At 37.8% G+C, this 26,915-nt stretch overlaps 1 protein-coding gene and 1 non-coding gene across 3 annotated transcripts in view; both read left to right on the top strand.

Annotated features, from left to right (window-relative positions):
* YIPF5 (Yip1 domain family member 5) overlaps window positions 1-26,915 on the top strand; it is a 59,779-nt gene that overhangs the window by 12,438 nt on the left and 20,426 nt on the right. Inside the window, exon 6 of one of the 2 annotated variants that reach the window (XM_029218543.1) lies at window positions 1,255-2,627. The exons of the other annotated variant lie outside the window; for it this stretch is intronic. Within the exon in view, the coding sequence (XP_029074376.1) occupies window positions 1,255-1,417 (163 nt within the window). The 3' untranslated portion in view covers window positions 1,418-2,627. Of the gene's footprint in view, window positions 1-1,254; window positions 2,628-26,915 lie in introns of those variants that run through there. 2 annotated transcript variants of the gene reach the window in all.
* LOC114893463 lies at window positions 5,664-5,766 on the top strand. Its single transcript, XR_003792892.1, has one exon. It is a non-coding gene; the product is annotated as a U6 spliceosomal RNA (small nuclear RNA).

Raw genomic sequence — 26,915 nt, 5'->3', positions numbered from 1 at the left:
AGAGCGGCTGGGCCCGTGAACCATGGCCGCTGAGCCTGTGCGTCCGGAGCCTGTGCTTCGCAAAGGGAGAGGCCACAAACAGTGAGAGGCCTGCGTACCACAAAAAAAAAAAAAAAAAAAAAGATACCGGGCATATGCTAAGTGGATGAATAATAAACACATATTCTCTCTTTAGCAGCTTTTTAACTAAAAATGGAGCATTCTTTTTATGGAAGAGGCTGTTACTAGCCTACCGTGTTCTCAGATGTACACAGCTTTAAATATGTGTTATTTTAAAATAATATTTTAGGTAAGGTTAAAAGTAAAGGTATAGGGCTTCCCTGGTGGCACCGTGGTTGGGAATCTGCCTGCCGACGCAGGGGACGCGGGTTCGTGCCCCAGTCCGGGAAGATCTCACATGCCGCGGAGCGGCTGGGCCCGTGAGCCATGGGCGCTGAGCCTGCGCGTCTGGAGCCTGTGCTCCGCAGTGGGAGAGGCCACAACGGTGGGAGGCCTGCGTACCGAAAAAAATAAAAAAAAATTAAAAATAAAATTAAAAATAAAGGTATAAGTACAGCTAATAAAATTGCTTCTCATGGCCAGTGCACAGATGCTCTCTCAACAGTTCAAGCTCCTCCTTGTGGCTAGTGCTGGACGACCAAAGATTGAGCTTTGTTACACTTTGAAAATGAAAGTTTAGGAGAAGAGTATATATCACCTATTTGGTAGTAGAGATTTGGCAGGATGATGGCCTCACAGTGTCCCTGCCTCACTCTTCTCATTTGTTAAGATTGATACATTTACATTCAAATTTTACACACAGTATTTTCTACTGAAACAGCGTTTTCCCACCGGAGTTAGTTTTGCAACCGGGGGACACTTGGCAATGTCTGGAGACAATTTTCAGTTGTGAAAAACTGTGGGAGGCATGGATGCTCCTGGTATTTTATGGCTGGAGGCCAGGATGCTGCGTAACTTCCTAACGATGGACAGATACACCCCCACAGCAAAAGCGCGTCCACCCCAAATGTCAGTGCTGCCAAGGCTGAGAAATTGTGTTTGATTAAGGAGCAAGATGTGTTATAGATGAGCTTTTTATCACATGAAATAATGGAATTCACTGTGAGGTACATTTCAGCATTTGAAAAACATCTTGATTATTTCTGCGGATATCTACATGTGGATTTTTAAGTGCTTTTTTAAAACTTATTCTTATGTAACTAATCTCATCTACTGTTTCTCTCCCCTCCCCCTGTTTTTCCTTGTCGGCTACAGAGGAATGGTAGGAATCATTCTCACTGCTGGAATTATTGGATGGTGTAGTTTTTCTGCTTCCAAAATTTTTATTTCTGCATTAGCCATGGAAGGACAGCAACTTCTAGTAGCATATCCTTGTGCTTTGCTATACGGAGTCTTTGCCCTAATTTCTGTTTTTTGAACTGAATTTATCTCGGATGTGAACATTATTGGGCCAAATAGCAAAAAGGACTTTGAACTCTTAAATCAGACCAGCAAAGTGCTACAGTAAAACTCTCGTGCAGATCTGATGTTTGACTCTTGGAGCAATGGAAGTAAATACGTATCTTTTGTTCATTTTTATAGACTTTTTGAATACTGTATTGGATTTACCTGCAGTATGACTAGGTTTAAATGTTTGTGCTAATACAAATAAGAAGTGCTATTTCTTTCGTGTTCCTGCAGCCTTAGAAAAACAGCTCTTCTCCTTGCTAACTATATATTATGATGTTTTTGATGGATTTTTATCAACTGTGGGAAACTAACCACAGAGAGAATAATCTTTCTTAAAAACAACCCATAATAAAGAAGACATAAGACTTATTGGAGAAATATTTTCCAAGGAGTTAGGAAATAAAAATTACCTGTATTCTCAAGTCAGGTGCAGTTGAAGCAAAAAAGTGATCCCAATGTAAAGTTTTATGAGTTTGCACTTCAAAAGTTTGACAGTCCTCTAAATTATCTCATGGAGTTTTAGCTAAATTCAGTGATACAAGTAGTTCACAGTCTACCTTATTGTAGATGTGAAATGTGAACATCTCTTCAGATACTAGCATTAACTAAACCACAGTGACCTAGACTCTGCATTAATGCTCATAATTGGATCTCCATGTTTCCCAGGAAAAAGAAAATCACTAACCTTTTTTGCGAAGAATATTTAAAATGTCACAGTTTCAGTATTGCAGTTTCAATGTAAAGTACATTTGATGCTTATTAATTAAAATTTTCCCAGTTGATTTAAAGTGTGTTGTTGAGTTTACTTTTGCTAACCCACTGTTCTCGGTGTTCCATTTTCTTTAGGGTCTGGTTTTGACTTGTATTCCCAATTTATTTTAAGCTTTAAGAATAGTGGTCATCTAGTATAGAATCAAAAAATGAGATTAAACAACAAGTAGTTTGCTTTGAGTTACATTATTTCCTTGTATTGAATTTATTTGGTTAATATTGTCATGTTCTCTTGTCAGAAAGTCTGTAAGAAAATACCATATCTTGATGGTTGGCTTTTTCTGGAGCCAGATTCTGATTTTGGACAAAGCTCAGTTATGAGAAAGGTGCCATACTGGGAGGGAAAATGTTGCTCTTTTTTTTTAAGAGGAGGCTTTCAGACTAAATAAAAAGAAATGCCACGCTGACATATTCATGTTTTTTTTTTAGAGCTAGTGTTCAACCATAAAAGGTTAAAATAATAAAACATACTTCTTACAAGAAGATCATGATTTCTGATCTCGAATTACATAAATTTGTTTTCCTTCATTAATATTTAATCTTCTGGAGGAACGTACTCACTAGTAATTAGCTATTGGCTGGGTTTTTAAACTTACCAAATTGTTTCAGAATATTTTTTATTATAATCCTTGGATAGTATCTTTTTTGCCTTTTTCAATTCATTTTATAAGCGTGAACAATTCTTCCTAAGGCAAATGTAATGGGTGCCTTCTGTTAATATCCAGTTCTTCCTAATGAAAAGGGTAGACGATGCTTTGGGAATTAAAATCTCCCTCTGTTAGTTAGACTTAAGACCATTAATCTTCAGCTAAATTCCCCAAATAGATCAAACTGTTTTCTTATTTTTTTGCCTCCACCCCCAACAAAATAATTTTTAGTTTAAATCAATAATGTAGAGATTTTTGTTGTTAGTTGTCTTTTATTTAACCCCAAAATGATTAGTTGCAAAACTATTTTATATTCTGTCAGAACAGGTATACAGTGGAATTGCCTTTGATATAAGAGTTCTCAAGCTTGCTTGTTTACATGAAGAGTCATGCGTGACCAAAATTTCCCTTTTATAAAACTCTCTCATCAAAAATACAGTATATGTAGCCATATTTGTGCATACTTTAAAAACGGACATAACTGTGTCTCAGAAATACGATGTGGTAATGTTTTTCTCTAGCTTCGTAATAGCTTTCTGCTTCTTCAGCTAAGTACCAGGAAGAGCATATGGTTTGCTTTTAGGTCCATTTTATACCCAAACCATGCATGTACCTTTAAGTACTGGAGATGCTCTCAGCATCACTAAAAGCTTACCCAGTGACTGTCTCTGAGTAAAACTCTTTGTGAGTGGACTTTTCAGGTTCACTCACTCAAGCGAGTGTGTTTATGCAGGCATGTATGCCAAAGACATGCAGTTGATTTTACATATAGTATAAATGTATATTTTACAACTTTGCTGTAATACATTTACCAATGGGTGTTTTCAAGAGCTGTATAAGAAAGCTTATAGAAATAGGCATTCTTTTGCCAGATAAAGTTATGCAGATAATGAAAAATGCTGTAAATCTTTAAACACTGTCCTTACAAACTGGTCATCCAATCAAAGAGAATTTTTTTAAATGTATCTAATGATTTGACTTGGGGTGGGATCTAAGTACTATGCATATGACATTTTGCAACTATAATAGGCATTGCTCAACTCAAATATATTCCAAAACTAAGTGAGGACAGTTATCTCTGTAATGTTATAGGATACTCAGACCCAGTCATGAAGAATTATGGGACATCAAGATGACATTTGGAGATCTGCCTGTTGTCATATAGAGCACATCTAATGTAATGACTTGAACAATTTGCTTAACTTGCCGTGTGGGAGAAAAAATTATATATGACACAGTGCTTAGCCTGTTGTAAAGTTGTGCCAAAAATTTTCCAAAAAAACGTAACTCGGTATAGATCATCACATGAAGAGTACTTACCAAAGAACAGCACTGGGCCTTCCTTCAAGACTTTAGCTAGAGCAAGCTTCCTACCCAAACAGTAGCCCCAAGTGAAATCTGTCCTCGCAAAGTATCCACTGATTCATTCTGTAGTGTCAAATTCCAAATCACCAAATGAACTCAATTATTGTAAATCTCAATTTATTTGGAAATGAAAGCTTAAGTTACTCCTCAAGCAATGTATTTGTATCTTAATAATATGCTTGTTTTCAAAGTAACTTTAAGCATGAAGCATTTAGTAGTAGGCAAAAACACAAGTACTTTTTTAGTCACAGTAGTTAATGAGAGTTTCTTGTTTTCTTTTTAGGATGTATTTAGGATTTGGGGGAAGGAGTGGCAATAGCAAGATTATCAGGGTCTATTGGAAATGCCCTAAGGAAAAATTGGTTCATGTGCTTTAATGAGTAGATAAGTATGATCTGTCATTAGCTTGTCAAGCATACAGTGTTGACTTTCAAACATCTTAAAGCCTGTCCTCACCACTTTCTCCACAATCTAGGCTGTTATTACTTGACACCACCAATGAAGAAATCACTGATTTTTAATCAGTTCTACTTCTGCCACCATCCAAATTATTGAAGTTTGAATTTTAGTGCATTATTAGTAGTACTTGAATTTCAGTAAGTTACTTTGTTCATGAATAAATACCCAGTTTGTAACTGGGCAGTACGTAAAAACAAACATTAAATATTAAGTTACTGATTTCTGGAGATTGGCAGATTACCTAGTCAAGTGTTTTATATTATTGTATTCTATTATCTTGGAATGGTGACCATAAAACCTGAAGAATGAAGTCAAGACAGTGTGTAGTTCTGACTTTTGCATCACAGATAGGAATATTTCTTCCTGTGCATGAAGTTCCTAGTCTAGTTAATAAAGAACATTACCTGCTGATGGAGCACAATGTCCTGTGTTTGTGCAAATAAATTAAAAAGATTACGTATGCAAATGAGGACTAATTAAATACAGAGTTCTCCTAATTTAAAAGCACAAATACTTCCTTGAGCACATTAGGTTCTAAAAATCGGATATTACATTTTTCATGAGTTTTATTAGGCTTACCTTGCATATATAATTTTTTTTTTTTCTGAAACTACCACTAAATATGGTGATAGCTTGTAGGGTGATGAATTACGTATTAAGGCGTTATAATCGCTTTTCAACACTTGCAGCACAAAAGAAATTTTAAATATGAGAAAACGAAGTACTCATAAACATTTAAGATGCTTGTAAATTTACACCTAGTTGCCCTACTCTGATTCTCTTAAAAATAGAGAAAACAACATGGTTATTTCATTTTTTTCCCCAGGTAATTACAGTTCAAACGAATGTCTTTGTAAAATTTAATGACACATTTGCTTGTAGGTTTCAGTTTTGTGATTTTTGATAATATTATAGGACTTGGTAGCGTCTTTTCCCTAGGCAGTCAATGATCCTAAAAGCCCTATTATTTTAGTGCTTGCTTCGGCAGCACATATACTAAAATTGGAGCGATACAGAGATTACCGTGGCCCCTGCACAAGGATGACACGCAAATTGTGAAGCGTTCCATATTTTTAAGACCTAAATGTAAGGCCAGACACTACAAAACTCTTAGAGGAAAACATAGGCAGAACACTCTGTGACATAAATCACAGCAAGATCCTTTTTGACCCACCTCCTAGAGAAATGGAAATAAAAACAAAATAAACAAATGGGACCTAATGAAACTTAAAAGCCTTTGCACAGCAAAGGAAACCATAAACAAGACCAAAGACAACCCTCAGAATGGGAGAAAATATTTGCAAATGAAGCGACTGACAAAGGATTAATCTCCAAAATTTACAACCAGCTCACGCAGCTCAGTATCAAAAAAACAAACAACCCAATCCAAAAATGGGCAGAAGACCTAAAGAGACATTTCTCCAAAGAAGATATACAGACTGCCAACAAACACATGAAAGAATGCTCAACATCATTAATCATTAGAGAAATGCAAATCAAAAGTACAATGAGGTATCACCTCACACCGGTCAGAATGGCCATCAAAAAAATCTACAAACAATAAATGCTGGAGAGGGTGTGGAGAAAAGGGAACCCTCTTGCACTGTTGGTGGGAATGTAAATTGATACAGGCACTATGGAGAACAGTATGGAGGTTCCTTAAAAAACGAAAAATGGAACTACCGTATGACCCAGCAATCCCACTACTGGGCATATACCCTGAGAAAACCATAATTCAAAAAGAGTCATATACCACAATGTTCATTGCAGCTCTATTTACAATAGCTAGCACCTGGAAGCAACCTAAGTGTCCATCGACGGATGAATGGATAAAGAAGATGTGGCACATATATACAATGGAATATTAGTCATAAAAAGAAACAAAATTGAGTTATTTGTAGTGAGGTGGATGGACCTAGAGTCTGTTATACAGAGTGAAGTAAGAAAAAGAAAAGCAAATACTGTATACTAACAGATATATATGGAATCTAAAAAAAAAAAATGGTTTTGAAGAACCTAGGGGCAGGACAGGAATGAAGATGCAGACATAGAGAATGGACTTGAGGACACAGGGAGGGGGAAGGGTAAGCTGGGATGAAGTGAGAGAGTGGCATGGACATACATACACTACCAAATGTAAAATAGATAGCTAGTGGGAAGCAGCCACATAACACAGGGAGATCAGCTCGGTGCTTTGTGTCCACCTAGAGGGGTGGGATAGGGAGGGTGGGAGGGAGACGCAAGAGGGAGGAGATATGGGGATACATGTATATGTATAGCTGATTCATTTTGTTATACCGCAGAAACTGACACACCACTGTAAAGCAATTATACTCCAATAAAGATGTTAAAAAATATAAAAGCCCTATTTTATATATTTTAATTTTCAAAATGGGAATGTTTTTATTTCCTTTTATGATTACATATCATTATAGTAAAAAGTAATATTTCTCTTCAGCAGTAAATAGGAATGTATTATTGATAAGATGTTTCAACGTGGATGACCCTTGAAAATATGCTAAGTAAAAAAAAAAGCCAGATGTGAAAGACCACATATCATATGATTCCATTTATATGAATTTCTGGGAAAGACAAATCTCTAGAGATAAATCAGTAATTGCCTGGAGGTGAAGTGGGGATTGACTGCAAATGGGCAGGATGGAACTTCTTGAATGATGATGGTCGTGCAACTGTGTTTATTAAAATCATTAAAGTGTACACTTAAAATGAGTAGATTTCATGATATGTAAATTATGTCAATAAATTCTTTTTAAAGCATGGGGAGAGAATGGGAGGAAGAACAAACTGCTGGAACATCGGTATTTTTAGAGTTCAAGAGAAAAGTTTTAGGATGGACTTCAATAGAGGGAAAAACAATATAGTACTTTTGCCCAGAGAAAACAAAATGAAGTAAAACTGCCCTCGCCTCAGATTTCACTCCCCACACAACTCCCTTCAAATAGATTGGTGTGCATTTTATCAGACCATACACACAGGTTCCCTCTTCCCCTCCCCCTTTCCCCCAGTGGCTCCTATACATATGAATACACACATACATGTGCCTTGTTTTAGAATTAAAATTCATAAAACATAAAATTTATTTTAACAAATTTAAAGTGTACAGTTCAGTTGCTTTAGTATATTCACAATGTTGTACAAGTGTCATTACTATCTAATTTCAGAATATTTCCATCACCCCTAGAAGAAACCCTATACCTCTCAATTCCCCACCTCCCAGACCCTGGCAACTGCTATTTATTTTCCGTCTCTGGATTTGCTTATTCTGGACATTTCATACAAGGAGAAGCATAAAATGTGGCCTTTTGCTTCTGGCATCTTTCACTTTGCATATTGTTTTCAAAGTCAACTTCTTTTTTTTAAGCAATCTATTATAGGCATCATTATGTTGAACATTGAAATTTCATTCTTTTTAATAGCTGAATATCATTATTTGAGTGGTTAAATTTACTTCACCAGTTCCCTACTGTTGAACAATTGGGATCTTTGTACCTTCTTTTAAAAATTGTAAGTAGTGCTGCATTTGTATTGGCATCTTTCATCATTGGAGTGTCACATTTGCTTTTAACAGTGCTGAGGTTGATCATTATTTAAACTCAGAGTTTAAATTCTGAGAATTTCAATAATTTTATTCCCTAACAGTTTTGTTTAATGTGAATATAGTTTTCTGTGATTTGTTGAAACATGCAAGTCGTTTGTACAGGCATTGCTCTTTGGTTCTCAATTATCTCAACATTTTTATTCTGCTCTTAAGCAGTGGAATATGAATACTGCTAAAAGTATGATGTCATACCCACACCTCAAATTATTTCTGCATTAGAATGGAAGACTTCATTCAAAGTGAGATGCTTTTTTTCTTGCCCATTTAGAAGAGTCATTCCAACAGCATTTTTAGGTCAGTGTTTTTATATAGCTTTAAAAAAAAATGTTTGAAATGTACCCATTTAAAATCTCACCTTGAGTGGGTCTGTATGCCTATAAAATTTAGTCATTTCAGGACATCCTTGAACATTTAACTCTGCTGCGCTTTAAATTTTTTCAATATTCATCCCTTGAGATAAGAGCAAATGTATAGTATGATCTGACAGTGGCTCAAATTAGGCCTTGTTACCTAATGTGTTCCTATTTAAATTCTCAAGAATTAAATTTTATCACAGCAGCAGTTAAAAAGAAGCCTAAAATCAACATCTCCAATTCAGATATCTGCAGAAATCAGTTACATAAATTTTTATTGAGCTTTAAGTGTTGAATTTCTTAATAGAATGATTTAAAATGCATTCCTTCTGCTTTTTTTTTTTGTCTTTGTGTTTGAGGGCATTTGTTTGCTTTGGCATTCTATTTATAATGTTCTATGCCTGTAATAATGCACTTTTTAAAAAACACTGTTTCTGTCCTGTTTAAATGTGGTACATTTTAATCACTACATGAGCATTCATATTGACCAACATACCCTAGCTTAAATGCCAGTTCAGATACTCCTTGGATGTTTATGTCTGTCGCAAGGTCATGCTTAACCAGACTCAATTTTTATCATCTCTTCAGATCATATTCTATTCTGATGCTGGTCTAGGTCACAGTCTTCCTAGTGGGATAACATGGCTTTGGCTTTTTCTGTAAAAGATTCAGTCATTTCTGTGGTTTAATAAAAGATTGAACTGCATCTCCAATGAGGTGAATGGTATTTAAATGTGGCTATCTTTGATCATCTACTTTGAACCAAAATTAGAATTTATTTATTTATTTTTTACATCTTTATTGGAGTATAATTGCTTTACAATGGTGTGTTAGTTTCTGCTTTATAACAAAGTGAATCAGTTATACATATACATATGTTGCCATATCTCTTCCCTCTTGCATCTCCCTCCCTCCCACCCTCCCTATTCCCCCCCTCCAGGCAGTCACAAAGCACCGAGCTGAGAATTTAATATTTGACCTAAGTCACACTGATTTCCTGTTTTTTATTTTATTATATCACAAAAGTAAGAGATAATCATTTATGAACAAACCACGGAACCTCTGTCTTAACCAGGACCCAGCTAGAGGCAGAATGGGAATTGAGAGTATGAAAGTCAAGACTGAACTGAAGTCGATAGAGGGGAGTCTGGAGCCTTAAGAGAATCAGCAGGGGAAAGGTTGGAGAGTTTGTGCTAGGGAATTTGTTTTAATACTTATACTATGTCGTATAGACATCAATATGAAATTTTTAGTGTATCAAAATAAAGCCTACTTACATGGTGTAAAAAGCAGTGAGTACTACCAAATGTAAGATAGATAGCTAGTGGGAAGCAGCCGCATGGCACAGGGAGATCAGCTCGGTGCTTTGTGACCACCTAGAGGGGTGAGATAGGGAGGATGGGAGGGAGGGAGATGCAAGAGGGAGGGTATGTGGGGATAAATGTATATGTATAGCTGATTCACTTTGTTCTAAAGCTGAAACTAACACACCATTGTAAAGTAATTATACTGCAATAAGGATGTTAAATATATATATATATCAGTAAACCAAAATAATAAAAGCAAAAAAAAAAAAAAAGCAGTACCAAAAAAGGTAAACAGTGGAAAGGTATGTTAATTTTTTAATTAATTTTATAATGAAACTCAATTCTAAAGCACTTTTTAAATATTCACGTAACACAAGGTAATTCTGGTAATATTCAATAGTTTGCAAAACCTCTCAGAAATCCATTTCAGCCTTAAGGTTAGGAAATTTTTCTAGCCGCTGATTTAAATTGCTCATGCTGCAATTAGAGCTTGGGTCTTCTTATTGTCTCTTTATGGGACATGGGATCAGGTCACCATCCTTTAAGACTAGAGCTGGGTAGCTGTGGTCCCTGATCAAGATCTGGAAGAGAGTATCCATGGAAGAGAGACCCATTCTAATGGGCTTCATTTCATCTCTTCCCCGGGCTGAGCATGCTCTGGCTGCTGGTACTGCTCCAAAAATCATTTTTTCCACGTTGGCAATTATAATATTCTGATTCAGAGCAGAACCTATGAATCCGGACAATTAAAAAGCTATAGAAGGTAGGCAGTTTTATCAGCATTTTAAAGAGGAACAATATAGCTACTGCCCAGGGTATAGCTTCTATCCTTACCACTCTGCCTCTATCCTTTTGTCGTCTCACCCAGTCTTCAGTTTATGTTTATTCAAACTTTAACTGACTCTAATATAGAAATGGAAATGAGATGTATTTAGCATTTTGTGCATATCAAAGTTTTATGTTGCCTATTCTCAGTTCTTTAACAAAATAAATGAACTGAATATTTCATCTCTAAGTGATGGGGAAAATATTTTGGATATCTTTTTGCAAGGGATGTGGGGAGGAATAGGCCCTTGCTTTGAGGTTTTTCTGGTTCAATAACTGGGGGAATGTTTCCCACCCTTGTTCAATGAGCTTTCCCCACTGAATGCAGTTCCAAGCCATTAAGTGCCTACTGTGAGCAAAATCCTTCTTTGGCTTCCTCCTTACAAGCTGAGTTTTCTCTGCCTTAATGCTTTTCTCTCAACTGATTTTCTGATTGCCCTTGCACTCTTCTCTAGTGAGAAGATTCTTCACATCTTTCTTTCATTGTGTAGCCCGGATCGGGACGTTCATGTTTCATGTATCTGATGACAAGTAAATAACAGTGACCCACATTTACTACTTTTTGTGTGGCTAAGAATGACATGTTTCTTGCACAATTTTGAACTGAGAACTAAGAATGAAAAATACGTATCTTAGCATTAACCTTGCTAATAATTTGATGAGATCTTGATTGTCATTTTTGAGCTTTAGTTTTCTCTCTATAAAATAAAGTTGTATTAGATTCTTTGACACATTTCAATTCTGAAATATATATATAACTTTTACACACAACACTTAATTTATATTGTATATATTATATATAATGTTATGTATTAATATATAAAATATATAAATATACATGTAGTTTTTGAAGTAATAAAATCTCAATTATATTTCAGAAGAATATATATAGTCATCTATATATGTGTATACATATATATATGAAAGTGTTCCCTATATATATTCTAGTTTTATCAGGCTATGTGAAAGTATATATGGAGTGATTTCTTTGTTAAAAAATAAGCATAGCACACACACATATTTGTCACCTGGCACAAATATTTCATTTAACTGAGAGAATTGATAACTAGATGCTCTTTTCCAGACCCCTTGAATTGCTTGGAATTTTTAACTATACCTTAGAAAGAAAATATGATTTTGCCCCAATAACTCCTAATGTAATCTTGGCTTTTAAATATTTTGTCCTTCTAATCTAATTGCATTGGAAAATATTATTAAGCAGGCACGTTTGATATTCTAACATTAGAGTAGTTCCTTTTTTTTTTTTGGTTCATCAGGGCTCCTCTCAGTCTTATAAAAATAACCTAATTCAAGGTACCAAGGACTTTCATCTGTATTATTACTGGCCTCCCGGGGTATTACATGACTCTTCTCAAAAAGTCCAGTGGCCATTTCCTTAGTTCAATAAGTAATATGTCTTGGACAAAATATAAGCTGTGGTACTCTTGAGGAAAGCAATTATGTCCATTTCAGCAACGTAGGAAATACAGGAAAAACCAGCATGGCTCTCTAAAAAGGTAATGCCTATGGAGGAAAGGGTGTTTTAGGGCTTCTTTCTTAATAATTTGATTTTTATACTTACTATAATGCAATAAGCTATAAGATGCATGATATATGTAGTAAGACTTAAAAGTATAATATAATAAATACCTATGTACTGTATTTCTAGGTTGAAATGTAAAAACATTAAGTATAGTTGAAATACCCTGTGTATATTCTAATGGTAGCCCATGTCTTCCCAGCAGAAGTTACTAATATTCTGAATTTTAGGCTTATCATTCTCAGCATTCCTTTATATTTTTACTACATGTGTGCCTATTCTAAAACAATGTAGTATTGTTCAGCATGTTTTTGACTTTTATATAAATGACATAATACTGACTTACTCTTCAACTTGCTTTTTTCACTCATAAGTTTGTGAGATTCACCTGTGTGAATACTTTGTGAAGCTCTGTTTACTAGCATGTAGTAGTCCATTAACATATCACAATGTATTGATCCCTTTTTCTACTGATGACATTAAGTTTGTGTCCAGTTTCCTGCTTTTACAAACAATAGTCTGTGAACGATCCTGTGTGTGTCTCCTTGTATACGTGTGTGCAAGGGTCTTCCTAGGACTACATAAGGCTTAAGTGCCACATCTTCTTGACGGTTTGTATCTGTCTTATCCCAAAGCCAAACAGCATCCTCAATATTTTAAGGATTTTAAAGTTTTGCTTTTCACATTAAAACATTTTTTTTTTATCCACCTGGTATATGAAGTCGGGATCCGATTTTTTTTTCCATATGCATCACCCGTTGTTCCATCACCACTTATTTAATAGGTGTCCAAGAAGGGTACTGGTAAGCTAACCATAAGGCATTCTTCTCACTTAGACTTAAAAAGAATGGAAGGGAAAAAAGAACCTCCTTTTTTTCCCAATAAAGAAAAGAAGCTCTCTTTAAAATTTGTCTACATTTCCCTCCTTCCTCTAGCCTCATGTCTCCCTGCTCTTACCCACATGGAATCGGCTTCATTAATAGAAAATATATGACTTAGTGGAAGCAGTACCTTGGGATGGTATGACTTCCTATCTTCTAAGCCAGAGGTCAGTAAACTACTTTTTCTGTGAAGTGCTGGATAATAGATATTTAGGCTTTGTGGGCCAAGAAGCAGGCAAAATCAAGGATATTACATATATATATATGTGTGTGTGTATATATATACGTATATATGTATGTGTATATATATATATACACATATATGTATGTGTATGTGTGTGTGTATATATATATATATATATACACACATATATATTATAGGTATGTATCTACACACCAAGAGGGAAAATAAAATTCCACAATATTTGTATTAACAAAATTATAAAAATAATTGAGTATATATTTTGATTATGCAAGTCTACTAATGTGCAGAGTAGAATTCCTGATTATCTCATTTATTCTTCCTCACAACCTGATGAGGTAGATATTATTAATACCTGTATTATATTTATAAGGAAAATGAAGTTCATATCAGGTTACCCTGTTAGCAAATGTTGGAGCCATCATTTGAGCCTAACTCCAGAGCTTGTGCTCTTGACCCTCATATAATTTTGAGAGGGGGATTAATATTAAGTATTAATATTAATTAAGAATTTATTAATATTAAGTAATTTACATATTAATTTTAAAGATGAAGAAATAGAAGTGCAAAGGGGTTGAGTAACTTGGACAAGGTATACACATTGCTGTAGGGCTGTGTCTGTCTAATTTCAAAATCATGTTCCTTCCCGTCTACTCTGCAACTTCAAAACTTCCAGGAACCTCCAAAACATGGATAATAGCTGTAATTAGCAAATCAGGTCTCAATTTATGTTACCATTTTGATTGAAATATTTTAATATAGAAATTAACAGCTGTATACATTTTTCTTTTTCATTATAAAAGATAGACAACACAATGTTGTAAATAAACTATACCTAAATTTTAAAAAAAGATAAATTGAAATTAAAAAGGAAAGATCATATAATACAGAAGGGTATTTGGGGAAAGGTAAAAAGTAAAATTCATTAATTCATTTTTTTCCTCTCCTCCCCTATTTGCTCTCTCCTTATTTCCCTTTCATTTTTCTTTTTATTAAATGTTTTATTTTATTTATTTTTGACTGCGTTGGGTCTTTGTTGCTGCACGTGGGCTTTCTCTAGTTGCGGCGTGTGTGGGCTACTCTTCATTGCGGTGCGCAGGGTTCGTTGCGGTGGCTTCTGGCTTCTGTTGTTGCAGAGCACGGGCTCTAGGCATGTGGGCTACAGTAGTTGTGGCACACGGGCTCAGTAGTTGTGGCTTGCGGGCTCTAGAGTGCAGGCTCAGTAATTGTGGCGCACGGGCTTAGTTGCTCCGCGGCATGTGGGATCTTCCCGGGCCAGGGCTTGAACCCGTGTCCCCTGCATTAGCAGGCGGATTCTTAACCACTGCACATAATGCCCCCTTTCATTTTTCTTTCCTTATTTTTTCTCTTTTTGTCTCCCTCCCCTTTTTTGTGTGTGCTATAAGAGCTGCTCAGAATAGAAGAAAGCAGTGCCTGCCCAAGAGTAGAATTAAGATCCCAGAGAACTCAGGGTACTCTTGTTGACCAAACACAGTGGGAATCTCAAAGCAAACATAAATTCTGTTACTGGATGAATTTTTTAGTTTCCCGGCATCAAATCAATGTTCAACAAGTGTTGTTTACTGCGTGGCAACCATGTGGTGGATTCTGTGAGAGAATGCAGATGAAAACACCTACCTCTGCCTTCAAGGAGCTCACAAGCCAGTGAAATTCTAACGATCAAAGCAAACTTGAAGAGTAAAGAGAAAGCCGAAGTAAACTCATGCAGGGAAGAGACTTGGTAAGCTCTGTCGCCGTCACCTCACATCCTTCATTAAGATGCAAATTAATCAATGATATAAATTGTCAGTTAAATGATGCATTTGATTAGGCGATGAGTCTTATTAACTTCAAGATAAAACAACTTGACAAAAGCATAATTACTCTTTGTGTATTTGGCTTCAAAGATGCATTTTAAAATGCTTTGCATAGTGAAATCAACAACTAAAATGTACTTGTCACATGCATAAAATGTACTTGCCAAGCACCGCACCAGATGTTTCACATGCATATCTCATTTAAAGATTACAACAGTTCAGTGAGGCAGGTGTTATTATTGTCACTGTTTTAGATTATTTTAAAATTTCAAAGTATTTGCCCAATTGTTATACAGCTAATAGTGAGCATAGTCGTGATTTGACTTAGAGAGTAGTTAGGAAAACTTGAAAACATGGTGACATTTGAAAAAGATCCATGCTGCTTTATAATTAATATTCAATCCTACGGACAAACTAGAAAAAATATATCACATACACAGCATTGTATGAACTGATAACTAAATTAAAGTTTTGCCTCTTCTCCCAAAGGGCTTTTTTTTGGCAACAAATCAGAAGCTGAGCTCTCTCTCTGAGGTTTGGATTAGTGACTTTTGGTTTGGTCTGAAATGAGCTAGAGATGTCTGCCTCTAGTTCTAAATTCTAGATTATATGAGAACATGAAGCTCTGTCCCTACTACGTGTTACTTTGTTTAGCAGGCTCCCGGAGGATTCCTCTGGGCTTGGCAGTTAGGTTGTATATGCAGTTACATATATATGTTCCCTCACATGGAGGGCCAAGCAGAAGAGGAAGCTACTTGTGGGAAGGGCAAAAAATCAGATTCTACCTCTGGCTCCGCTCCTAACCCATGATATGACTTTGAATAAAGTTGTTTTATACTGCCTTTAAAATGGGGATTAAAAAATGGTTTCTCTTCTCACTTCACTGGCAGATCAAAAGAGACCGTTTATGTGAAATGGCTTTACAGAGTTCAAAGGGGTATGCACACGCAGGGCGCTATTTTTTAGAGAACAAACGTAGATGTATGCTCAGGAGCTGGTTATCCTGTGGGCGGGGGGAAAACCAGAGCCCAGGCCAGATCGACTGAAGCAGGGGTAGGGCCTCGTTCGCACTAATTCAAAGAGTAGGCTAGTTCAGCTGTATCCAAAATCCTGCACAAACTCTTCTCCACATTTGAAAACCTATTTGTCAGGGGAAAATGTATTGGTTAAGAGCTCAGGCTTTGTAATCTGAGAATCTTGTGGAAATGTCCCCTCTCGGCCTCGGTCTTCTCATCTGCAGGACAGGGATAACTACAGCATCTGCTCATGAGGCTCTGTGGATTAACTGGGCAAAAGAATGCTAAGGACTTAATCTGGTGTCTTGTAAACTGAAAGCAGGCAGTAGGTAGTAGGTAGTATATTTTACCATGGTCAGTAGTAGCCTCAGCAACAATAATGCAGAAATATGAGGAGGGGACTTGGACAATTTTTTTCTTACACTTGTGAATGGAATTACTTGGGACCTAATTTGCTTGAATTATTCATGAACGGTGAACCAGTGGTCTTGCATACAATTTTCTTTTCTTTTTTTTTTTCTGAGTGAGGGGTTATTACTTAAAAAAAAATCCAGTCATCTCTAATACAGATTTTCTCTTTTTGTGCCAGATCTGTATTTCCTTTCATTTACATATAATTTACTATTAACTGGACCTGGGGAGAATCTATGCCATTTAAATGATATGAATCTCGACCATGGTTTTTGCTCTGTGGGACAGATTCACAAAGTCACATAATGTTTGTACCTCATTACAGAGACTGTTTTTTCAAAAATGCATTCCGTGTTTGCATACTAGTTAACATTTCCTTAATGAGATATATTTAATTTGGCTCAAATAAAACAGGTGCCTGGTTACTCAACTCGATATGCACATCTGAACATAAGTTTGATGAGATTCACTACTGGAATTTTCTTTTTGTCGTGGAGGTTTATACAGTTGAAGAATAACATGAATGGTTGAAAGTCCTAAAGCATAATTTGAAGGAGTGTGAAACAACCCATATTTATTGTAATAGCACTTGGGCAATATCTCATTTCCACTTAGCTTCAGTGCTATAAATCTAATTTGTTTGCCTTGTACACTTATTGGATTAATTACAGTAGAACAAGCTAAGTGATATTAAGTTGGTAAACTTGATACAAACATGATAATTAAAATGATTACTTTTTAATTTCTCCCCTTTTCAGTAGTTTAATAAGCTGAATCTAGTGTTATAAACCTTAAAGAATTTGATTTGAGAATCTCTAGGCTCTTCTGTCAACGTGTTTTCATTGTTGATAGTGGATTTCAGTGTATTGTTGGGAGTTTCCTTCAAAAAGGAAGCATCTGGGTCCTGCCTCCATGCGATATCTGCTTATTTAAAAAGTGTATTGTTTCCGTCATTCTTGCAGCACCATGGGATAATCACGTGCTTCCATTTACCCACCCAAATCGATGCTGGTAACACACATAGCGCACACACGCCTGCACACACACAAACACGCATCCTTGATAGAGAAACCGTTCCCTCTGGCATCAGTAAAAGAACATATATTTAGTTCAGCATGTCCTCCAACAAGCTATTTGTTGCCTCAGCATTACCCAAGGCAAAGATTGTGCTCAGCTGCTCCCCCATCCCATCTCTCTCTTGTTGCTACATGTTTGATTACATCGGGAAAGGTACTGTTTCTGTTAATGTATAAGAAGAAGGCCTCTGGGAAGCAAGGAAGTGAAAAATGGTCACTGCCAAAGGTATACTCCTTTCATCCTAAAAAGGTTGCCTGAGCCACTCTTGGTCCTCCCATTATGTTCCTGTGCTGTTTGCCAATTAACTTTTCCCAGTGTGCAGGGGTCACTGATCTGGACAGCATCCTTTGGTTTCCCCTCCCATTGATTCCTAGCAAAGCTCTTATAAATGCACTGTACTTGCTTTTTGGTTTTCCCTCAGTGGCTGGGTTGCTTGGTGAGAATTTGATGCACAGGTTTAAACAACCTCTTTACAAAGTGGAGACAAAGCAAAAATAGAAGGGGGAAAAGTACACTCAAATGAGCTAGAACGAGAGAAAACTTTAGCTCAAAGTTTTTAACTGAAGTACCTTGATTTTTGTTGCTTTCGAGAATTTTAAAACAGAGAACAATTGAGTAATGGAAATCGTTTCTTCCCTCTGTATGTCTCAGAAGGATTTTCTCCTTCATATCCGACTCTGAATGACTCTCTCTGTAGTCTACATTTAAAATGTCAAGTAATTTCACCAGGCCTTTAGTAAGTAAGGATTCAACTGGCAATTGGAGAAGCTTATCGTCTGCAAGTTTCTTCAATGTTCCCAACACTTTTTGAAACAGGGAACATTCCTCAGAACTCAACTGGGCCCTTGATTTTCTATCTTTACATCCTGCCCTCCAAGGCAGTTCATTTGCTCTTACAGAGTCCGCTCTTGCCTCCATGTTAGACTTACCCGGATCTTTATCCCGAACACTAACCTCTCGCCCATGCTCAAATCCCTATTATCAGCTGCCTGCTGGACATGTCTTTTTTGTTTGTTTGTTTGTTTGCGGTACGCGGGCCTCTCACTGTTGTGGCCTCTCCCATTGCGGAGCACAGGCTCCGGACGCGCAGGCTCAGCGGCCATGGCTCACGGGCCCAGCCGCTCCGCGGCATGTGGGATCCTCCCAGACCGGGGCACGAGCCCGTGTCCCCTGCATCGGCAGGCGGACTCTCAACCACTGCGCCACCAGGGAAGCCCTGGACATTTCCTTAAGATGTCCCGTTGTCAACTCAAACTGAACATATGCACAATGAATGGAACTCATCTTCTTCCTTCCTCTCCCCTCTGCTCTGATAGGCAGCCTCTCCACAGTCCACAATTCTTTCTCTCTCTCAGTCTCTGCCTCACCTATCCCTCTCTCTCTCACAGCAGTTCCAGTAACGATCAAAACTGCGGTCATTATTTGATCTCCTCTCTCCCCAGCTTCTTACATCTATGTACTAGATAAGTCTTCTGCATTCTTTCATGCCTCTCCTCTGCCCCCTTTCACTACAATTCTGTAACCGATCATGCAGGTTTACACAAGCATTTACTCAACCAGTGGTTATTAGTCACCTATGCCTTGCCAGGCACTATAATAGGCACACTGAGGATTTGATGTTAGGAAAGAAACTGCCATGGCAATAATCATAGCAATTATCCCCTTACAACACTCTCCTACTTGGTATCTTGGAAGCCAGTGTCTCTTCCTCTCCAATCCACTTGTCCTCAAGTTAACCTTCCCAAATATAACTTGGATAATATTTTTCTAAATACCATGGATGTAACTGTCAGTAAGTCTGTTCTACATATTTTATGACCTAAAACCTTTAGGAATCTTCATGTAGAGCATCATAAGCCACCCAGCTGCATTTAGAATCATGGCTGCATGTCCATTAGCAAAATGGAAGATCGTCTCGCCTTTATCTGCCAGCCTTACTTCTCCCAGACACTGCAGGGGATGAGGGCAGGCGCTTAGAGCCTCATACTGCCGGAAGCAAGACACTCTGGGGCAGACTGGAGTGCTCAGGGTCATGAAGCCCATGCGTCAACTTCCCAGTTGAACAAGCTAGCCCCAGTTAGTGCCGAAGCCACTGTCAGTGCCCATAACGCCAGCTGTATTTCTGAAAAACATGTTTGGAAGATCCGTAAACAGATTAATGCAGGAAGACCACACTCTGCTCTTAGAACGTCAGGGAGAACCTCCCTGATGAAATGACATCCATTTCTTTATGTTTAAATATGTCCTCTTTTATGATTATTATTACAGAAGCAGTAGATGTTATAAAGCAAGCAGTACGAAAGTATATGAGGTAGAAATGGAAAGTCCCTCGTGTGACCTCTGCACCCACAGATTACCAGGCGTGAGGAGAGAGTGCTGCACTGCTATTTTCACTCAGCTTTGCAGTCTTCCTGGTCATTGTGACACCTTTCCTTTCCCAAATACCTCCGGGACAAAAGTAGAAATGAAAAGCCGATATAGTTGGCTCATTTTATCCCAAATTTCTGCTCTCAGTGGCATTCCCAAAAGTAGGAGAAAAGTGGAAGCCACGGAGGGTACTCAGGAGACCCTTCAGTGACCACAGATTTCACCACCCCCCCCAGGCCTGGATGCCGGTCATTACGCTGCAACACACACCATCTGAGGTCTACACTACTGGTGTCGATGCTCTTTGACCACTAGGTGGTTCTGTAACCTATCGGATGCAATTCCCACTTGCTGGCTGAAGTGAAGAACGGAAACATTAGGGTAGAATCCTGTCCCCACGCCTTCCGCATTTGTTTCTGTCTTAATTTTCACCCACCCCTCTGTGTCCAAAGAGAATCTGACCACAAAGCCAGCATGCACAATCTCACTAGGCTGGTCTGTTGCGGAAGAGAAGAGGGCCATTTCCTCCACCAGGCCAGGTTCGGACTGTGAGGCTGCAGGCTGTTTTCTACATGTGAAGATGAGTGGGACTCCCAGGCACTCTGTCCTGGTTGCAGCAGGAATGGAAATTTCCCTTACCTGATGGCTCCACATGTGCTGCATTCATTTATTTAACACACACTTACTGGTGCCTATTATTATATGCAGGGAACCTTGCTGGGTCCAGAAGCTAGAGAGATACTGGGGTATCTAGTCCTTGAGAGTTTAACAGTCATATAGGAGCAACAAGCAAGTTGCTTGCCCAACACCCATCCTCCCTTCGCTTGGATCTCAATTTTCCCCTGGGAGCACCTCTCTTCCCACCCTCCACCCATGGGTATCAGGTATCTGACTCCACCTCTGACTTCCTGGTGGGGCATCTGACTCCCTCCTGGCCTGAGCACTGCATCCCCCCCCCCCCCCCAAACACTGATTGGTTCAGGGACAAGCATATCACCTGATCCAAAGAGATGCAAACTGGGGAATTTTGCTGGGACTATTGAGAAACAAGCTTTATCTCCTTTTATCCTGGTCTTGAACCTGGGAGTATGTAAGCCTGAATCTGTTGGCAGCCACCTTTCCATCACATGAACTCTGAGAATGAAGCTAGTGTGGAAGAAAGCAGAGTTAAGAGATAGAAAGAGATTGGGCCCTGATGATGTCATTTGAGCCCTTGAATCAAAATATGCCTGAAGCTAGATCTACTGAAGTGTCAGTAGATTTCCACTTCGCTTCATCTTGTTTGAATCACATTTTCTGTCACTTGCATCAGATGTAATAAATGATATATAATATATGTAATAATATAAATAATAAAGAGATAACTACAATGCCATGTGGTAGGTGAGTGATCTGATAGAAGTTAGTACAAGCTGTTATGGCAATAAATAGGAGAGATAGCTAACCCAGAAGCAGGGATGGCTTCCTTAAGAAGTTCATTTGTTTAGAAACTAAGAATTGAGCACTATATTAATTTCCTGGAGCTGCCGTAACAAAGTACCACAGACTTTGGCTTAAACGCTAGATATTTACTTTTTTATTTGCTTATTTTCGCTCAGTCTGGAGGCTAGAAGCCTGAGATAAAGGTGTTGGCAGGGTTGGTTTCTTCTGAGGCCCCTCTCCTTGGCTTGTAGACAGCCATCCTCTCCTTGTGTCTTCATGTGGTCTCCCCTCTGTACCTATCTGTGTCTACTTTTCTTCTTTTTATAATTATATTGGATTGGGGCCCACCCAAATGACCTCATAATTCATGCTTTAAAAATCCTATTTTCAAATACAGTCACATTCTGAGGTACTGGGAGTTAGGGCTTCAACACAGGGATTTGAAGGGGATACGATTCTGCCCATAACAAGCACCTAATTTGGATGCAAAGACAAATAAAAAAGGATTATTGCCATCATTGAGCATACAGTCTACATAAGACTGCAAAAATAACCATAATACATAGCTAAATAAGTGAAACATACACATTTATTGAGCACACTGCTAGAAGCTGTGGATTTGTCATTTCAGATAAGACACTATGCCTGTGAAATCACTAGTATTAACGGAGATAGTGTAAATTTCCGGTCTTTGACGAAGAGGTCACTTCCAGGTAGTGTGGTATTTGAAAACACTTTGAAGAATGGTAGAATTTCAGTAGAGACAGCCAGGGTAGATGTGCTACATTCCCCCACATCACCCAAACAGACTAAGCCACTGTTTACCATCTCTTTCCACCTTCTTTCCCATTTCAGTGCATCACACCATTTTAAGATTTTGTTAAATGCTTTTTTTAAGGGTAACTTTTACTTAATGATTCCTTTGATTAGTTTGTTGTTCCTCATTTGCATTCCATTTCTGTCACTGTCAAAAACTGTAAAAACTCTGAAATGTTTCCCTATGTGCAAGCTAAGAAGTAAACCTGCCAGAGTTTCATGGATGTTGACAGGTGACTTGAGACTGCCGGGTAAGAGATGAAGGACAGTTTTTTACTCATGGCCTTTGTTCGCATCAAGAAGAGGGTCAGTGATACCTGCTCATGCAGTGGGGTGTGTTACAGGAGAAGAACCTTGAGTTTAGGGAAGCCAGATCTTTTATAATATGAGGTAATCATGCATGTTCTTTGCTCTTGAGGGAGACACTATCTCTGTCTTACAAGGCTGTTCACTATACAAATATCCTTCAAAAGACAGCCTGGAACAAAGGGGCAATGAGGGCCTTACTTGCAAGATGTGCAGAAACCCAAGAGGCCCACAGGGAATTATCTTCCAATAGTCATAAGCAGCTTTGGCCAAACAAATTTCCTACTGCTTTCATGATAAATAAGTCCCAAGACGTCTATGTGTGGAAAGGTTTCACCGGGTCTTGGATTTAGACTCTGGGTTTTCCACTTTTCTGTGGTTTTGACGAGTCTAACCACCCATTCTGCAATTCTCTCTCTCACTTATCAGCAAATATGTTATGCTCTCACCTTTAACTTCAGCTATTCGTCACATCTTTCTTCAAATTTCTCTAAAATATAGTAACTGATTTTACCACGGGTCAGCAAATCTTGGCCATTGGACCAAAGAATGGTTTTTACATTTTTTAAAGAATTGTAAAAGACAAAATAAAATGAAAGCAGAAGAACATGGACAGAGACTGCATGTGATCCATAAAGCCTGAAATATTTACTTGGTGGCCCTTTACAGGAAAGGTGTGGATAACAACCATGTTCTAAACCTTTGGAAATGCTATAATTGAGCGCTGTCCTCTTTCCTCCCTCTATGCCTTAACTATTTAGGTAAAATCACAGAAGGTTTAGGGTTAGCTATTGAGTCAGGCAAAATTTCTCTGATGATATATATATTCATTGCATTTTATTTCCTTCATAATAAATCAGGTTTTATTTTCCCTCTTCTCCCTCACATATGTCTTACCATCACCTGCCCTGTGCACCAAATGCAACAACCCATTATAACAAGTAGTATTTATTATATGTTTCAGGCAGAGTCCCAAGCACTTTAGGTACATGTTCCTACTTAATCCTCACCCTGACCCTTAGAGGTAGTTACTGGTATCTTAATCATACAATAAAAAAAACAAAGGCACAGTTTGGTTAATAACCTATCCAAGATCATGCAGCTTCTAAGTGGCAAATTAACAAGTATATTTTACTGCTCTGTCCATCAGTAGTGTCTGCCTTTTGAGGAGCAGTGATCTATTGTGATAGAAGCCTCCGGTGGCCACCAGCAGAGCAGGTGAGATGCTGACAAGATACAGGAGGAAAGATAAGAAGGACTCTTACATGTCAGGACTCCCATTAGGCACTTAAAAAACGTCACTTTGTTTAGTGCTTGACAACAAAGGTGAAAAGGCTTTTTCCATTTTTCTACAAGAAGAAAATGGAGCTCAGAGAGCCCCCGAGATTTGCCATATACTAGAGCTAGAATTTGAATGCATATTTGTCTGAGTCAAAATTAATTTGTGAAATTGGTGCTCTATCATTTGGAGGAGCAGCTGCCAAGGGCCAGTAGGCATCTCCTTATATAGTTTGTTGATCATGTAGACTGGGTTTAAGCAAATGTTTATAAAGCACCCACTTTATAAGTAAGATGCTGGATGCTAGTGATACAGAGCAAAAACAGGACCCAACTGCTTCCTTTCTACAAGTTCTTGGTTAAGACATTACATGATTTAGGAAAGAAACTAGTATTTTTCAAATGTTGTACCTTGCACTTAAAGCTGGCTTTCTTACATTTTTGGGTCACCTGTTTGTTTTCTGCCAGTCAATGACCTAGAGCTAATTAGAAACAGGATTTCCCACCTTGCCTTGGGAGCTAAGTGGATTTCTCAGGGGAGTTAATTTTCTTTAGAAGCCATCAGTATTTTACAAATATTTTCTTTAGAAAAACTTTGTATGTCTGTATTTAGCCACATCATCAGGTAGATGCAAGTAAATTCCACCTCAAATATTTGACAGATATTTTATTGTCTGTGTGCCAGGTGCTGTTCTAGATGCTGAGGAAACATTAATGATCAAAATACAATTTTTAAAGTGCTTTCATTACCTCTGGTATTCTTCTACAAAATTCATAACTTCAGTTTAATCATGAGAAAATATGTGATAAACCCCAATTGAGGGACATTCTACAAAATATCTTATCAGTATCCTTCAAACCTATTAAGGTCATGAGAAACAAGGAAAGACAGAGAAACTGTCACAAACTGGGGGAGATTAAGAACCATTATGACTAAGTGCAATGTGGATTCTGAAACAGAAAAAGGACATTAATGGAAAAACTGGGGAAATCTAAATAAAGTCTGTAGTTTAGTTAATAGTATTATGCTGATGTTAATTTCTTAGTTTTGATAAATGTACCATGGTTTTGCATAAGATGTTAAGATTAGGGGAAGTTGGGTAAAGGGTATATGTGAATTCTCTATCCTAGCTTAGCAGCTTTTCTATGAATCTAAAATTATTTCAACATAAACATTTTTAGAAAATCCATGCCTTCACAGAGATTAAATTCTCGTGGGAGAAGTAAAACAAAATACAGTAAGTAAACTGTAAGTCAATATCAAGACTGGATGATTTTGAAAACTCTCAGACACTCTAAATGGCAAAAGATACTAAAAGTCAGAAACAGCCGCCCAAACAGCAGTATAGAGAAAAGGCTGAATATGTGACTGTACCTTTTGTTAAAACCTCAGAAAGACAAAAAGATCAGAGTATTTAATCACAAAACAGCCCTTTTGCTAGTTTGTTCATCGTGCATTTTCGACATTAAATTTGAATTTTTTTTAATTTGAATTTTTAAGAAAGTATCACATTAAAATATCATTTATCTCTATTACTGAGTTTTATGGCCCCCCCCCATTCCATTTTGCCCAAGGCGAGTGCCTCACTCACCTCGCCCATGTCCTGGCACAGCTCACCACAGCCCTAGTGTTATTATCCCTATTTGACAGGTAAGGGAACTCAAGCATAGACAGGTAATGCAGGGCCAGGCAGCAATGATGTGGTCAAGTCAGAATCCAAAATCTATGTACTAACACTATTCTATACTATACCATCTCTTCCTTATACTGATAATTCTTAAAGACTATTTCAATATGGCCCCAGACAGCAGAATTTGGTGATTCTGTTACCTCTACTCTCACTGTATTACCTGAATATGCAGCTTTTCACTACCATCATCTCCAGCAGAGCTTCCTGACTGATCACTAACTGGGTGACCTCCATGGTGAAGCAGATCATCAGACACACTGGACTTTTTGCTGCAGTATCAGTTAGTAACCCAGTTCTGTAACTCCATGACTCTTCTATGAAATAAGGGGCCTAGACTTCCTATTGCCTACTTTTCTCCCAGTCTCTTTTATGTGAGCTGTTTAGTTGGCTATAAATCAGATGGTTAAAGTAACAGTGTAGTGACAAGTAATGTTGATTGTGAACCCCTAATCACTCCCAGAGAAAAGTTCAGGTCCAAAAATTGCTTTGGCTTATTATGGTCAGTCATCAGGAACACCAACAGTACATAGCATTTTTCAGTGTACAGTGGAAGGACTGCATTTTTTTAACACAGAAAAAAATAACATAATATTTTCGTTTAGAGTAGAAGAGAAAAAAAAATGCCTAGATTGTTGTTAGGGAATCATAGCCATAGCCATTATCCAAGTGGCTCCTACATCCTTCATGGTTAGTGTGACACACAGTCAAAGTATACACAAGCACACTTGAAAAGATTCTCAACCCAACCCAACCTTCCACCCCCCAAAACATCCACAATTTCTTCCCCACCTATTGACTGCTTTCTGAGACTCTTGGAATGAGTATGAAGCCTTTCAGTCTACAATAGGAGTTAAATCTAGAATGCCATACCCCTGGAAGAAGGAGCACACAATTTAAATTCACCTCAAATTCTAAATGGTATCTATTAAATCCTTTACAAAGAAAAGGAGAGAAATAGGGAAGTTGGGCTATATGGAGTCCAAATCGTAGGCTAGGCGCTGACTTCCTTCAAATCATTGTCTACTGCTCTTCTTATAAAAGGTCATACTGCCTGAGAGCATTGGAGTTGTAACCACATGAGTGAGGTTTGCAAAAGGTTCCGGCAGCATGTTCTTTGCTGGAATATCACAATAATGTGCAAAAAACTTTTGCAAGGTGTGAGACGTTCACGGGCCCATGTGGAATTAGTCAAGAACCCTAGGGAAGCCTCAGATGATAATATTGCTTTTGTAATTGTTAATCCAGAAGGATCCAAGTTAAGACCTTGCCAACTAGGGCCTGTCACAATTTGGAGGT

This window comes from Monodon monoceros, unplaced genomic scaffold, assembly GCF_005190385.1.
Source record: "Monodon monoceros isolate NGI ecotype Baffin Bay Population unplaced genomic scaffold, NGI_Narwhal_1 Super_Scaffold_12, whole genome shotgun sequence".
Taxonomy (NCBI): Eukaryota; Metazoa; Chordata; class Mammalia; order Artiodactyla; family Monodontidae; genus Monodon; species Monodon monoceros.
This window is presented reverse-complemented; position numbering and strand designations above follow the sequence as displayed.